The 16540-nt window shown below is 39.3% G+C and overlaps 1 protein-coding gene across 4 annotated transcripts in view; it reads left to right on the forward strand.

Annotated features, from left to right (window-relative positions):
* SYNE2 (spectrin repeat containing nuclear envelope protein 2) overlaps positions 1 to 16540 on the forward strand; it is a 199851-nt gene that overhangs the window by 41824 nt on the left and 141487 nt on the right. For 3 of the 4 annotated variants that reach the window (XM_082317896.1, XM_082317897.1, XM_082317898.1), the window contains exons 1-5: positions 10965 to 11095; positions 11553 to 11700; positions 12892 to 13490; positions 14336 to 14515; positions 15516 to 15666. In XM_082317896.1, coding sequence (XP_082174022.1) covers positions 11668 to 11700; positions 12892 to 13490; positions 14336 to 14515; positions 15516 to 15666 — 963 coding nt within the window. In that variant the 5' untranslated portion in view covers positions 10965 to 11095; positions 11553 to 11667. Of the gene's footprint in view, positions 1 to 411; positions 509 to 651; positions 840 to 1008; positions 1174 to 2468; positions 2643 to 4417; positions 4577 to 4842; positions 5017 to 5958; positions 6094 to 6245; positions 6402 to 7595; positions 7808 to 8084; positions 8161 to 9257; positions 9377 to 9965; positions 10090 to 10937; positions 11096 to 11552; positions 11701 to 12891; positions 13491 to 14335; positions 14516 to 15515; positions 15667 to 16540 lie in introns of those variants that run through there. The other variant, XM_082317899.1, reaches the window with a different exon arrangement.

Raw genomic sequence — 16540 nt, forward strand, 5'->3', positions numbered from 1 at the left:
GGCACGTCAATACTTCTGTTCATGCCAGGAAACCCACCTCTCACTTTCATCACTTTTTTAACTCATGTGACTAAATTCTGCCTGACTTGTTCTAGATGCCATTTCTCAATATTGCCCTAGGGCCTTAGCTTCTTGAAATAAACAGTCCTGACTCATGCAGGGCTGTGACTCAGGCAATGGCATTCAGGAGTTAATATTCCCATTTAAGTTACTGTCTGCACGAGCAGAAGAAAGAACAGGTCTACTTCAGACTAAAGGGTGTAAATGAGTTGCTGGATTGGCTTTGCTTAGTTTACATTTAACCTGCAGGTTATAGGCTCATATTGAAAAAACTGTATCCCAAGCTGCATTTCCTACCTAGTTTTATGTGGGTTAGTGTTACCCACACCAATTACTTTTCACTTTGGGCAGAATTTCATTGAAGAAAAGAGACTTGAAACGCAACTAGAAACCGCTACTCACATCTGTGAAGATTTGAAAAACAAAAACATAAGCGGTCCCGACTTAGGTAAGTTTGTGCACAGAAACTGATATGAAGACCTCTATTTTGAACTGATGTGCTCTCACCAGTTTTAATTTCCACTTATGTTTTGTGTAAAATAACCTCTCTGTTTCCAAATGTATAATAATATTCCCTATTTGATGTCCTAGCTGGAGATGCTCAAGAAATTAGCAAACTTTTTAAGGCAGTGGAGTCAAAGATTTCTATGTGCAAAGACTATATTTCCAATGTAAATACCACCCTACAGAAAGTCCTGTCTTCCTGGAGTAATTATACAGAAAACATCCACTTACTAAAGATGTGGCTGGAAGAAAAACGAAACGCACATCTGAAAGAGGTATGTGGTTGGATTTCTCTTTGTAATGACAGACAGAGATACATGGAAGCCTCCTGGAAGGAAAGCATTACACATGACAGTGGTGGTTGTTGTTGCTTTTCTGTTCCTCATTTTGGAAATAAACTTTTGGCAGAGTTCTGCTTTAAATGATGTCAATGCCTCTGTCTAGATCCCTGCTGAGATCCTGGCGAAGTGGAATTCAGTTCATGGTTCCTTAAATGAAGCTGGAAACTATCTCATCGAAGTCAGCAAAGAGCAAGTTGGATCAAATATTGCCAAAGAGCTGAAGAAACTGAACAGGAGATGGGCTAAGTTCATCAAGAGGACACGTTTTGTAAGTTACTAGTTTCATGTGACTCTTTTGCTATGCAGCCTTCAAAATCATATTTTCTAGACTTATCAGCTTGCTAATCAGAGATTAATAAATGTTTCAGTCAACTCAGTATTGCCAGTTTTAAAACAGGAGGAACAGAGAATACACAGAGGCATCCCATTCTTAAGTCTTTGTGACTCAGTTAAATGCTCTTTATGGCACGATGGAAAATGTTCAATTTTTTAAATGGAAATTTTTAAACCACTTATAAAAGGAAATCTTATTGCAGAATAAAGCTCTTTATTCAGTTCTAGAGATGGAAGTAATCAATTTGTTAAGAGCTTGTGAGCCTTTGCTAAATTGTATAATCTCTGCCTCAGCTAGTAGAAAGTAATTATCGCTGCATAGCTATTTCTAGGGTTGTGCAACTTTACACCAGCTCACTTGTCAGGTTTTTAGGCTGCTGTGAATTCCTATACAACCTGCTTAATGTTACATATATTATATTTCCTAGAATGCTTTCACAAGAATGACATTTTCACTCTGCCTGGGAATATTAGAACTCTTAATTTTCTAAGCTGAGCCTTTCATTGACATTTATTAAAGGTACTGCTGTGACAATAAACTGTCGCAAAAAATTACAACATTTTTATAGGAGATGAGCTTAATGAAAATGCAAGAAGATCAAAGGAAACATGTTCCCAAGAGTGAAGGAAGTTCGGAGTTTCCTAGAAAAACCCGTAGTAAGAGATGTTTTTAGGAAATATATTCAGAAAACAGAGATAAAGAGGCCTCTTGCACCTTTACAAGGGCTTAAGGACTTCAGGAGTTATTTTTCTGGCATTGCTTTGGACATTGTGGCTATAATATACATTATTTTTATATATAAAAAGGCGAGGCCAAATGCTTGAGCTCTGGCTTGTGACTGACAGTAGCATTAAACTGTTAGCACGCTCTCTAATCTTGATTTGGCCAACACCAGCTATCCTTCTCTTGGACAATTCCCTGGCATAGCCTTGGGGATGCTGCAGCCCAGGAGTTATTCTCCACAGCAGTGTAGCTGTGGCTGCTTGCTTATAGGGGAAGGGGTGGGCCATATGGGCACAGGTTGTGCTGTCCCACTTGCTCTCAGGGTTGAAGAACTGAGCCTCACGTGGTTTATTTGCCAGTATGTTTGGCATTTCTTTCTCCTTCGATCCCTGTTGGGTGCAAAAGCTGGAAAGTAACCTAGGTGGTGACTGTGTGTTGCAGGAGGGTAGCGGAGACCCATGAACCGATGACGGGTATGAACATCTTAGCCTGCTCTTTCTTTATAGCTTGGTGAAGAGAGCACAGATGCTGCTGAAAAGACCAGGGAGCTTCCGGGGAGCCTGGAGAAAATTGAAGAGCTCCTTGGAGGGGTGGACAGCTGGGCAGCAGAGACTGAACGTCTGCTCGGCGAGATCAGTCATGAGGGGCCTGTGCAACCTGAGATGGAGGAACATTTGCAGGTGAAAAGGGAAATACACTGTTTAAAATATTTGTTCATCATCTTTCAGCATGGATTTGTGGCTGGGGTAAAATGAACCGTCATCAGTGAAGCAGAAATGAATGTGGATTTTGTGCTGTAACACTGGTAAAAAGTCAAGGCAATGCTAGTGTTGATGTTATTTCCCAGGATTGCTCCCAGACGAGCTCTAAATGAATCTTCCAACATCAGTGTGTCCAGATGACAAGCAGGTGCCAATGAAGTGCTGTTGGTGCCACTGATCAGCAGCTTGCTCTTGAGCGATAATAATTAATTATTAATTAATTAATTAATTCGCAGCAGACTAAAACTTTGCAAAGTGCCGAGTTGAGAAGTTCCCCTGGTCATACAGTGCTTTCTGTCATCTACCCTGCAGTGCAGGGAGGAGGCTTGGGGCAACTTGTCTGTATTCAGGGCTCACCTGTCAAGAACCGGAATACTTGAAGTATTTTCAGCAGCATGCTGGATAATTTGTGCATCTCAGCGTATACGCAGTTGCTCTAAACACCCATAATGAGCACTGATGAATTTCTTGTTACTTCCACTAGCCTCTATTTTTTCCCATGTCTCTCTGCCAGGGATTACTGTTTCCCCTCTTAGCAGATGGCAGGTAGAAATATGTATATATACCTCAGCAGCTTCAGTACAAAGTCTGATTTATTTTCTTCACCTGCCAGTGAAGGTAAGACTGAACAAAGATGCCAAGCTTTGCACTGGAAAAGCTGAAGTCTTACGTTGCCTTTTGCTATGTCTGCAACAGGGCCAGTATAATCTAACGGTAGGAGGGTGACCGCCGGCAGGATTTTTCATTGGAGCTCTTCTGTCTAAGGGCTAAAATTAAACGTAGATCTTCTTTGGTACATTAAATCCACCTACAATAACTGTGAACCAGAAGTAGTGTTAGCTTACTTTTGGTTTGTGTCTTCTTGCACTGTGTTTAGTTGACAGAATTAGGAGCATGAACCTATGAAAAAAATCTATTCATCTTTTTGTAATTGTGGGCATATGTTTATAAAAAAACCCTCATTTTGCAGTGTGACACTAGTTTGTTAAAAACAATGAAGTAACAAAAGATACCCTGAAATATAGCCTCCAAAAATGTGACTGGTATTGTATCTCCGTGTCTGTGAGCAGAAGAGATCAGGTCGCTTATTACCTGCGGTACAATAGGTTGAGATCCAGAATAAAGCGCTGATTATCATTAGAAGAATGCTAATTGACAACTTCAAACAGGAGAACGTGTTGAATATTCATAGATCAAAACAGCTCTAATAACGACATTTCATGATAAATATTCAGATATGACACATTACTTTTGCATGCAAAATACCCAGCTGCTTCCTGCCTTTTATTACTGAATACCACAAGAAAATCTGAGCCTTGATATATGCTTACTTCTGGATGACTTCATGATCAGCCGATACATAGCCAAATGTGTGGTTTGTACGTTCATTTGGAAAGCTGTCTGGATGGGAGAGCGTATTTAAAAAATACTTCTAATTGGCTCTGAGGCAAAGACATGGGAGGTATCACATTGACAGAAAGACTGTTTCAGCAAACAGAATCCCCTGTGGATGGCAGCAGACTTCTTTCTACACAGAGATTTTGCAATGTAATACACTAACCATAATTGGAATATAAGATTTTCCCTTGACCAAACATTGACCGTCTGTGATCAAGGCTGGCTTTTTCACTCAGTTCCTTCAAACAAAAAGACATAAATACTGTAGAAGCTTCTAATGCTTTTCTTTCAACCAGAGCTTGGCTGCAAGGGGAACCTCATGCCAAGAACAAGTTGTGGCAGCAGAAGAGATATTGCAATACCTGATGCAAAATGTTTCAAGTCAGGTGTCCCAACAGCATTCTCACACCACTGGGCTGCAGGCACGAATTAAAGAAGCCAGAGACAAAATAGAGGTACTCCTTTTTTATTGTTGTTGTACTTTATACACACAGACATCTCTAATTTTAACATTATGTGATTAGGAAGTCTCCTTTTCATTTATGTAAAATAAAAAAGGGTTTGTACTATTGGAATCAGTCTCCCAGACTCTTGCCAGGGCAAAAACTAGAACATTTCAAAGATCAAGTATCTCAAAGAACTTGAGTGATGTTATGAAGCAATAGCTTTATGTAATTACTGACACTCAGGCATGTTCTGAAAAGAGTCTCTTTCTTCCAAGGCTGTCATGGGTGACATGAACAACATCTTGTCCAAATCTGAGAGGAGACCTTCAGAGAAGGAGGCTTTGCTCAATTTTGAAGAATCCCAAAAAGAGCTTGAGGCCTCCATTTCAAAGGCTGTGCAACTTATCAGTCAAAAATTAAGTCCTGAAGAATGTATTTCAAGATATGAGGTGGGTTTGTTTTCTGAGCCAGCTGAATTTGAGTATTTCGTAGTGCTATTTAGTATCTAAAAGGCTAAGGTACCACAGTGAGAAAAACACTGGAATTTTTTTTTGGTAGCTATTAATGCTTTTCTCAGATTTTTGATTTATTACAGTTAGCATATATTAGGTCGGCAGACAGCTTGAATGAAGAAATGTACATCTGTATGGCAGTTTATTCAGTGCGCTGTCTTAAGTTACTTCATCATCCCATCAGTACTCATCATGTTCTGAACTACAGCCATTTTTTTTGCCTGATTAATAATTAAGGTTCCCATCAAGAATCACATGCCTGAATTCTTGGAGAGGTTTTTAAAATGTGATTATAAATACTGAATCACCTCTTTTTCCTAGTGGCTTACTGGTAAAGAAAGTGTCCAAGCTCAAAATCTGGATCTCTTAAAGGAGTCCTTTAAGTCCTTCCTTAAAATGGAAGTGCCCAAAATCTGTGTTGCCTCATCTTGCACTGCAAGTCCTGGGCAGCCATGTGCCAGGAGCAGCACAGAGCCTCACTCCAGGCCATCTCATAGGGTCCCATCGCACTGAGGTAGACCTTTCACCCGCTCGCTGACAGGCATGGGACGTGGCCACGTACATCACCTAGAAATGATGCAGAGTTCAGGGACCTTAATCTTTCTTCTTTGGTACCAAATTTTCCCCTAAAAGAGGGATTATAAGAACAACATCTGCTTTTCTCCAAAAAAGCATACACTGATATTGTTTGCAACCTTTTTGCAGGTGTGCAAGGATGGGGAATGCGCTCATACTCACACATGCAAGAGCTATCACAGCCCATACATGCAACGCATACATGCTTTATGCATGGGTTTTGTATGCTACTGATGTAATTTTATTAGGTAAATAAGCTACATTCAGATCTGTTTATTTTTCATTATGATGCTTTTCTTGCAGGAAGCTTTTAATGCTCTGGACAATAAAGTTCTTGACAAATTTTTGAAAGCAGCAGAACAACTGAAAAATATTTCATCTGATCGTGAAAAGCTGGTAGTGGAAGAAAAGAGTAAAGATGTTCGTAAAAGATGGGAGGTGAGAGAATATTGGAAGGAGAATCCACTGTCCTCATTAGGCCTGGCATCTTTGAAAAACAATTTTTTTGTCACAATATGTTCTGAGGTTTTTATTTGCTTTGTAATACTGTCTCACCATCTCACAGGGATAATGTGTTTTGAATTTTGCAGGCAGTTCATCATGAAATTATATCCTGTGTCCAGCTCCTAGTAGAAAGGGAAAAAAAGAAATTTAACACAATTTTTAAAAAAATCAATAAGCAATTAGGCAAAGAGAAGAAACACCTAAGTATGGATAAAGCCAAAGGCCTCATCAAGGAACATGAGGTACCTGCCACACTCCTTTTCTGCTCGCCTTCCTCTCTTTGTGAATGCATTGTCTGTCCTTCTTGCTCCTTTTTAGGTACATTATTGCAGCCTGTGTTTGTGGAACAGGGCCCTTGTGCTCCATAGTATGTGAACACAGCACAAAGAGGCCACCCAAATTATTTCTTTACCTTTTTTGACTGCAGGTATTAGCCTCCTCGCAGACTGTTAGAATTACCTCCTTCTTACATGGCTGGTATCTTTTTTCCATTTTTTTTTTAAAGACAACCTTGAAGCATTAAAACACATTTAGCTATGCGAAGTGTAAAAATAAGAAATGATTATGTGTTCTGTGACTCCCTTGATTTGTTACAGTTGCATAGTTGGTGTTAGGTGCCTTCAGGTAAGAGTATCTTCTCACAGTGCAATAGCTGCACTTTACCTCTGTGTTTGTGCTGTGTATAAATTAACCACAGAGTTAGACTAAAACATTCATGTTTCACTTGCCAGGGTGAGCCATGGCGAATCTTACATATTCTTTAAGCAATGGGTTTTACCCTTCATTGCTTCCAGTATTTTCTTTCATCCTCCTCTTTGAGATGCATTGATGTGGCCAGTATACCACTTACGAGGGTAAGAAATTGCTTTCCTGATGAAATGCTGGCCTTCACTGAATTTAGTGGAGTTTTAGTCTTTGCTTTTCATGGGTTCATCTTCAGCAAATATTACATATGCAAGAGTAAAGAGAAATAAGCATTCTCAGGTGCATTCCTTCTGCTGATATGTTTTTTAGATTTTTAGTAGATCTTGATTTCACCCTAGAAAGTACAATTATTGATGGGGAATATCTTAAATAAATTTTCCAATTCTATTTTTTCTATAGTCAATGGGACATGTATTTCTGATGTCAGTGTGAAGAGGACTTGGGACCAAAAGTAGCTGAAATTGTAGTAACAGAATGAATTTCAAAATCAAGCAAGAGTCGGTATAGTCTTGTGAATGCCGCTGGAGAACATGTTGCCAGAAATCCTAATTTCTTTCCTGGCTCTATTTGAAAAAGAATCAAGGGAAAATAGATGTTTCTCTCCTGGTTTGACAGCTTACGCTTTAAGTGCATTCATCCAAGAAGGCAATGGAAATAGAAAAAATGTGTGAGAATAATTGCATATTCTTATGACTTAACATGAGTTTATTATATTGTTTTTCTTCGTTTAGGCCTTTTTTTCCCATGAAGGCAGCCTGAGGGAACTTAGCAAGTCATTAGAAGACCTTAAAATATTGGGAAGACTATCAGAAGAAACTGTCCCAGGCATACAGACATTGACTGCAGACTGTGAACAAAAGCTAGAAAAGCTTCAACAAATTATGGCAGATACTCATGCGGCCCTGCTGTCTCATGCTGGAAAAGGACAGTCATCTAAGAAAGAGTGGGTGACAGTGCATGATGTGTTGTAGATTCATAGAAATCAGATATATGGATAAATTTTGTGGTATTGTAAATGTACTGCCAAGTACATTACCATGTACGTTACTACGGGCAGCTGTACATTTAAACATTTAGTATTAAGTTTCATAAACTAGCAAGTACAATATTTTATTACCCTTCATCACAGCTGCGCTGTGTTTAATCATTAGCCAGGATTTCTTTTTTTCCCTTTGTATTTCATATTTTTTTCTTAAGCTGAAATTTCTTTTAAACCATAGGAGCTCCATTGTTGCTTCTGAGAATGGAGAAAAGCCTGGTTCTTCTGAACAAATTGATATCCTTTCGGTACAGGAGGTAAGAAGTCCATACTTACTATTAGAAAACAGTGCTCTGTCTAGGGGAGATCATTGGCAAAAGGAAAAACTGATTATTTCTGTTACTATTCTTATTGTGGTAGGACCTCAGGCCTCTGGTCAGACATCAAAACCCATTGTACTTGGGAATGTAGATTAACTAAATATTAAAAACTAACATGCAAGGAACAGCACTAGGCATCCTGAGGAGATGTGAGTCTCCAGCCTTGCATTATATTTTGCTAAAGAGTGGGTTTCAACTGAAAGAGTCTTGTGTGAAGCTGTGTTCAAGTGCAAATCCCTCATAATTTCCCAGTAATTTGAACAAGTTTCAGAGGACACAGAGAGGAAAAACAGTGAAGGGTGGGAGGCATTTGCTTTAGAAAAATACAGAGAAAACCAGAACACATGTAACTTCCTAGAAATCATTTCAGAGAGACAAGATACTTCAATTCATCTTTTCGATGCCACAGAAGATGTCTTGTTTAGGATAAACATTCATGTAAGTAAGGCTGCAGACAGCTCATCAGACAGCCTCCAGAGTGGGGATTTATAGGAAGGGACCTGTTGCATTTACATGAAGTTTGAAGATATGTAGGAATTAGCTATTATCAAGGAGTATCTCTTGTAAAGGTACTAATATTGTCCCTGATACAATGATGAAATCTGTTCTCTCATGGATAATCGAACTATGAATTGTATGACTAACACCAGCCAGCCTCAAACTGAGGAGAAGAGTATATGCAAAGGCATCTGGTATAAGCAGCCTGACAAAAGCTGCAGAGGACAGTGCCTTGTGGTTGCCCAAGGATGTCCACGGAGCTGCAGCAAAAATTTGCACAAGTGGATTGTGCTTGACGAAGACCCAGTATCAGTGGAAGGAATGAATGACCTGGCTGCAAGTGTTCAAAAATTTGCTCTTTTGGTTCATGTCTGAGTTTAAACACATCCTGTATATACGAATGGTTTCTCTCGTCTCCTTTGGGACACATAAAGCAATTGCTTCTTTCAGGAGTTCACAGATATCTGTTAATATTCACTAGGTATTGACACAGCATGATGCAGAAGTCGTCGTTACCTTTTATTATTTTTACTTAGACCTCAAGACCTGCTGCAGATATAGTTTTGGAACCAGACGTGAAACATCACAATGGAGAAAGCTATGCAAAGAAATTTGAGGAAGACAGTGATTTGCCCATACCAGCTTTATTAGAGAGGTAATTTTTAAAGGATAAAATGCATGTATATTGAGATGATACTATGCTAGACGTTCCTAAATGAATTGAATGTATCGAACATAGGGTGCACTTTTGCTATGCAGAACTTTGTTCTTGTTTGACTACAGTTTACTTAATATTGCTCTGTAATTGATAAGGAAGCACTACAGTAGCTAAATGCTTCAAACATTAGGATTTTGTAGCAAGAACACTTAGAGCTGGAAAACGTCTTCTCCTCTTTTCTCGGGCCTGAAAAATCTGTATCTGCCTTACTAATAACTTCAAATATTGCAAAATAAAAAAAAGTGTCAAGTTTTTAAAAAGCTGACATTTTTACGTTCATAAAACTGAATTTCGAGAATGTGGGCAGGCATTAACACTTCAAAATTAGCCAGGTGAGCAATTTCTCAGCTCTTTTATTTGTTGCTCATTTATGCCCATTCATTTGGGACTTCGGTAAAAATATGCATTTGCAATAGACTGTGCTTATTTTATACAGTAATCTATTGGTCAGCAAATCCCAGCCCCTGCCATGTTCCACTAAATTAGAAGTAATATTCTGTCTGAAAGTGATTGCATCTTTCTTTAGCTATAACACACAAAGAAGTAACCTGGAGGAACTTTTGCAAATCAGCAGAGATAAAGTAGCATCTGGCTTTACTGATGAAATAAAAGGCACTTCATGCCTTCAGAATAAGCTGCTTGAACTACAGGTAAGTATTCATCTTTTAAAAACCTACTTGGAGCCTAAATTGTTATTTTCTCATGTAGAGCCTTCACCTCTCTGTGTTAATGTGTATTGCCAAGGGAAAAGGAGTGTCCTTACAACCAGGTTTGTCAGAAGTAGAAGGGAAATCAAGGGTTTAGCATTCCGCAGAACTGCATTCCTACTTAGCAGCGGAGTTTTGCCAAGTGTTTCTGGTAGAAGAAATTGGTGGCTCTCAGTTTGAGATCTGTAGGCTGAAATAGGTCTAATGGAAAAAATAACTATGGAAAGTGGCTTTTTTGTCAGCAGGAGTGGTAAGTGAGGGACCATGGTCAGGGCTGGAGGAGTCATCAGAGCTGAATGATCAAATGGCAGTGGTGTATGTGCAAGTGAAACTGTTTCAGGACTTATAACTTGATCAGGTTTGTGAGAACCTTAAGGGAATGATAAAAGGCATGTAACTGATGTTGGAGAATTTATTACTGCGATTTTTCAAGTCCTTGCTTAAAGGGAGTACAAAGGTTATCTAGCTTCTCAGCACTTCAATTCTACGTTTGTTTTTTGTTCTTTTGAACGTAACTAAGTTGAGATATTTTCCATTCATTCTTGTAGTAAAAATGGCTGAACCGTATTTATTGAATATTTTATAAAATGTGGCCAAGGCATATATTTGACATAGAAATTTTCATCATAAAAAGTTGGTAGAGATTTGCATGCAGCTAAAAATGGAGTCTTAAAGAAAAAGAAAGCAATAAATACTCTTACTTTCGGGTGATGTTTTCACTTTTTCTACAGAGACTCTTGTGACTATAATACGGTATCATACAAATGCAATTAACGGTGTATATCTTTTAGGTGATAGAGAGTGAAACCAATTCTAGTTGGACACAATTGGAAAACATCTCATCTACCTTAGAAAATCTTGTGGACGAAGTGCAGCAGGCTGCTATCTCTGAGACAAGAGGCAAACTAAAAGGAGAATGGGAAGAGCTTCAGGGTATTATAAATACCAGGTATAAAATAACAATTAATGATATTAGCTAAGGAATAGTTCATTGTAACTAATGTGTGTATTGTGAAGGGAATAGTGTGCGTTACAGAAAATATTTGCACATTTTTAACCTTTTTTTTTTAATTGCATAAGATTAAGCTTTTCTTAATTATACTTGGTTCATATATACGTTACAGGCAGTGTGAATCTCTCCAAGAAGCACAGAGCCAGGTCTTTGTAGCCTCACCGTGCAGTATTCCAAGTTTACTCTTATTTCCTTCAGCCTTTTGGTTAAATTCGCTGGGATTCACACTGCTTTTCTTATTAATCAATGGAAGAACTCATTTGACCTCAGGAGGAGGAGGATTAGATCTGTTAGACAGTCAATTACATTATCTTTGTGGCTTTTTGTGCTGTAAAATGTTGAGTGTCTTTTCTTGCTTGCTTTCCCAGTTCATGTTTTGTTACCTTTCTTGTAGAACAAACTCTTTAAGGACTGCTTTGGAAATTGTTTTGCCAATAGAAAATGAATCCATTCTTCTATGTGAATTAGATCAGCGGCTGAAGAAAAAGGACATCCAGCAGTTTAATCTGATGAATAGTGATCTTGCTTATAGCGAACTAAAGGTAAGGGAAAATGCAGAGACCATACTCTAGCCAGAATAGTTTTTAATATGTCTAGGAACTAGAGACCCTAATGGGATTTTCACTCAGAAGTTTGGGACTGCTCACAAGACTTCCCAAACCTTCTAACATCTAACAGCATTTTAGTCCCTTTCCTTTAAACGTCATTGTTCCTGTAGAGCCAGCCAGAGACCCTCAATAGGCTCTACTGTAAAAAGCATAGTGGTGAACATTTTGTCTCTAGGTTAGGACTTTCCAGATTTATACTGTTCCCACCTGGCTTTATATCACTTTGTGGAGTCATATATATAATGTGGTGTTAATTTGTGAGCTAAGCTAAGCTGCCTTGTGTCACATCTGCTGAGGTACCTGAGCACACCCCAGGATGGTTTCGGAAGCTCTGCATGTATGCAGTAACTTGTTCACCTGCTATCAGTATCTTACGCTGAGGCTCTGGTCTGTCTATTAAGCAGGGTGAATATTGTTTTGTTCTTGATATGCACTCCAAGCTGAACACAGTGACTGCTACGCAGAACTGAAAGTTTGCATTTCTCTGCCCTTGGCTCTCGAGCTAAGTAGGGTTTAGGTCTCTCCAGCTGTAGGGCAGAGAGCATGTGCGCTCTCTGTCTGAGATGACTCTTTTTGGCTGGAAGGGCCCTGCGTTTTTTCCCAGCTCTCTGCACATTTGGAGTTTGACAACACTGACACACTGCTGTTTGTCTGAGGGCTGTAACCAGATATCACGCAGACTTCACCAAGAGATTTTTAAATGTGTGTAAGTCTCCTCCGAAAGTATAGCATAAAGAACTTAAAAGATAGCAGAGCAACAAATATCTATGTGCCTGCCTGTGCTCTGAGTGATCCCCTGCGGTGAGAGCCTGCTGGTTTCAGTCCCAGGAATCTCATCATCTTTCTCTCCTTTTTGTCTGATTGCTGGAAAGAGGCTTGGGCTTTCTGTAGTGCTGACCAAATTCCCTGTGTGTGGAATACCATTTTATTTGATTTTTCATCTTTTTCCTTCCCTCCACCAAAGTCCAGAGTAGGAAAAAAGAGGTTTTCTTTCTTAACCACTCTGTTTAGCATAGTTATTTTATTGCAAGTATAATTTGTTTTTCAGTCATAATGTTCAGCTTGAATGCAGGATACAGATTTTCTTTCACTTGCTAACACTGTTGGTCATTCTCTCAATTTCAGGAGCTGCAGAGATCCATATTAAATCAGATTGAAGTGTGCAAACAATTGGAACACCTAGATAGTTCAGCAAGAGATGAATTTAATCCAATAGACCTGCAAGCTGCAAGTAAAATTATGATTTACTATCAAAACCAGCTTGAAGAAATGAGCCATAAAATGCAGATCCGTGAGACAGTCCTTAAAGATCTGGAAGCTTTTATGGCCTCATTGAGGAAGATTCAATCTTCCATCAAATGTCTCACAGATCTCTCAGGTCAACCTGAAATACAGGGAAAAGCATTGAGAGAGGCTGCACAAGAAGTTTCTCATATGGCAGAAGAGGCTAAATGTTTAGATGAACGCTTGAAAACAGTTGATATCTGTTTGGAAGATGCTGAATGTGGGAGAAAGACTTGCTGTAAAAACCTTGTTCTGACTTTATCTGAAGAGCTGAATGCCACTTACGATCCCTCAAGTGGACAGATGCTTACAGAGGAAAAAGACTTATACAAGATTTTTTGCACAAAAAATGGTGAACTCCTTAAAAACATTCAGGATCTACGTGACAGAATTAACAAAATAGGCTTGAAGGATCCAACAATTCCAGCTATTCAACAAAGGTGAATTCTTTTTTAAAGAATAATTTCATAATTTCAGTGAAGTCAGAGGGCCTGTAGCCCCTTTGCAGTAGATCACTGAAACTTGAATGTATCTGTGGAGCACTGAAAGAAGTTGTGAGCTTATGGTTTATTCTCTGCCTCACAGCCTAAATAACTTTTCTTTTAAACTTCTATGTCTGTGTTTGAAGCAGCTTTGCTGAAGAAAAAAATAGAAGCAGGGTGATTGTTATGATCATAGTTTTCAGTAAGAAAACTGTCAAACAGGGAGACAGGTCTTCTTGCTGAGCACTGACACACGATGTAAAACTCTGTGCTGTAGAAGCCTTGTGTTATTTTACCACACCCCAAGAAAGCCACTAACATGATTTGCGTGTCTCCGATACTGTTTCAGAGGAGCTCTCTGCAGCCTTGCAAAGGATGAATAAACAATTCACTACAGTTTATGCAGGTGGAAAAAGGGAGAGGAGAGGAGTTTATAAGCTGTGACCATTTTTTAAGTTCTGAAATCCCGTTCTATGGCATAGTTTCCTTTCTTAGACCATATTTTAAGATAGCCAGAATGCACTTACCTTTTAACAGAAAATAATTCAATATGTTCATACAGACCCTATTGAACTTCAGGATTTTGGATTACTTTCTCAAAGGGCTTAGGTCAGCATAACTCATCTGAAGGACTGTGTCAAATTACACGAACTGAAGATCAAATTAGACTTTTTATGATGTCATTTAATATAGTTGGTATGTGCAGCTCAGGATGAATTTCTAGGGAACTTAATAATTACATTGGGGAAAAAAATCAAAGACTTACTTTAATATAAGGCTGTATTTCATTTTTTCTAATAAAGGGTAAAATCATTAACGGAACTGGAAAAGGAAATGGATTGTGCTGCTGTTGAAATGAAACCTATGCGAGAAATTGCTAATAAGCTCCCACAGATCAAAGAGGAAAAAGCAGAGGAAGCAAATGAACAGTGCAGAGTTACAGAGAGGTTATGGGAGGATACAAAACTCTTGCTTGCTGAATGGTAAGGAGAAAAGTTACATTTTAAAGTAGTATTGTACAAGTAAGAAGTTTGCTTGTAAAATGAAACAGCAGAAAAGCATTAGACCATACTTTAAAGTAAATTAAATACTGATACAATAGAAAATGTTACTATTATGATGCTGTAAACTATCATAATGCCAAGAATTGCGCATAGAAGTTTGCAGCCAAAGCTCATGAATTTTTTTCATTTTTAAGACATCACAGTCCCGTCATTTAGCAGGTATGCAGTGATGTGTTGGACTTAACTGGTATCCAAAAGAAAAACCTGGCTGCTGCTGGGAATGATGTGTCTTCTATATTTGCTGTGAATTTCATGCCAGCACATTCAAAAAGAAAAGTCAAACTGAAAAAAATGGAAGAGGACAGCTAGGAAAACAGTTTCTTATGGAGGAGGAGACTAAAGGAGCTTCATTTGATAAGCCTGTGAGAGTGAGGACTGGGAAAGGCTATGATTGATCACCCAAGGCATCTGTCCTTCTCTTACGGTTTTTAAAGATGCCTAGCGGCTTTGCATGGACTGGCACAGTTCTGGTTAGTCCTCATGGCTTGCACAGGTGTCAGTGGGAGTAATCTGTTTTCCTATCCCATTGAAGGCTGGTCTGAGGTGGTATTTCCCACTGTCCAGCACTCAAGCTGTTGTGATATTTGCTGCACATCATATTTCGGTTTACTGGTGGCTGAGCTCACCTTTCAGGTGGAGAGTATCATGTAAACAGAACCACTCAGGTCACATCACAGTTAAATGTGAATCAGAGGCATATGATGGTGAAGGGCATTTCTGATTCCAAAAACTGTCCACATACCAGGTATCACACAGTACTGCAGGGTTTTATGACTGGTACAGTTTATCTCCCCTTTTCTCTCTTCCAAACTTAGTGGTCAAACTCCCCACATGTTTGAATATAGGAGAAGAAAGCAGACAAGAGGTTGAGGCTGCTGTTTTATGCTTAGGCCATAAATAATACATCTCTTTTTAATAGCCAGGAGCAGTGTGCAAGGGCTCTGGAGCTCCTGAAGCAATATCAAAGCTGCAAAACTAGTCTGACCAGCATCATCCAGAAACAGGAGATTATGCTTTCACAGCAAACTTCTTACATGGGGAAGGAGAATTTGAACAGATTAATAACAAAGGTGAGTAACAAGAACTTACTGAAAAGGAAAGAAAAGCCTTTCCTGCGAGCTTTCGGGTGTAGGGTTGCCCTTGCACACCCAGCCTTCAGGGCAAATGTTAAGACCTTGCTTTCACTTTGGCTTCCAAAATACATTTAGGGACCATACCCTCGTTCTGTTTTAAGTTGATATCCTGCTTTGCTTAGTGAATCAAGGTCTTGTTAAAGGGGAAGGATTAAAAAAAAAAGCCAACTTGGAAAAACTATGATCTAGTATCAAAATGAGATGAAATCCTTTCCTACCAAAAATACATATTAAAATCAGGTATATTCACCCACATCCTTTAGAATATTTCTATATTTTGTACCGAGTTAAACCTTAAAAACCTTATAGACGGCAGTCTGTAAATATACAAAATAGCGAATTCATTTGTTACTAAAAAAACTTTAAAATGTTGTGCCACATAAACCAAAAATAATAGGCAATGCAACTCCTTGGGGCTGCTTGTTTCTCTGCTGTTGCTATAGCTTATAACCAAGAACTTAGATCCGTATCCTCTCCTCGCTCGTGTCACTGGGTCCCAGGTAGGGCTGCGGGGTTTGTCTGCACTGTGCAGCGCTGTGCAGAGATCTTCAGCTAGCCCTGAGCAAGCAGGGTCAGGAACAGGAGCCGTAAGGCTGTGTCGCCAGGGCACATCTGCTCAGAGGCTGGGCCATGACAGATCTATCCTGCTTCCCAGGCTGGAGCTTGTGTACCTCGCTGTGTGTCATTGCCACCACGCTCAGAGACAGCTTGCGGATTGCCAGCAAGGTGCTGCCTTGGGGTGTGGACTTATGGAGGCCAAAATGGTTTTGACTGGGCTGATGATAAAGTAGTTCCTTGAGTTGGTTACATT

The sequence above is a fragment of the Platalea leucorodia genome, assembly GCF_965183815.1.
Source record: "Platalea leucorodia genome assembly, chromosome: 7".
Taxonomy (NCBI): domain Eukaryota; kingdom Metazoa; phylum Chordata; class Aves; order Pelecaniformes; family Threskiornithidae; genus Platalea; species Platalea leucorodia.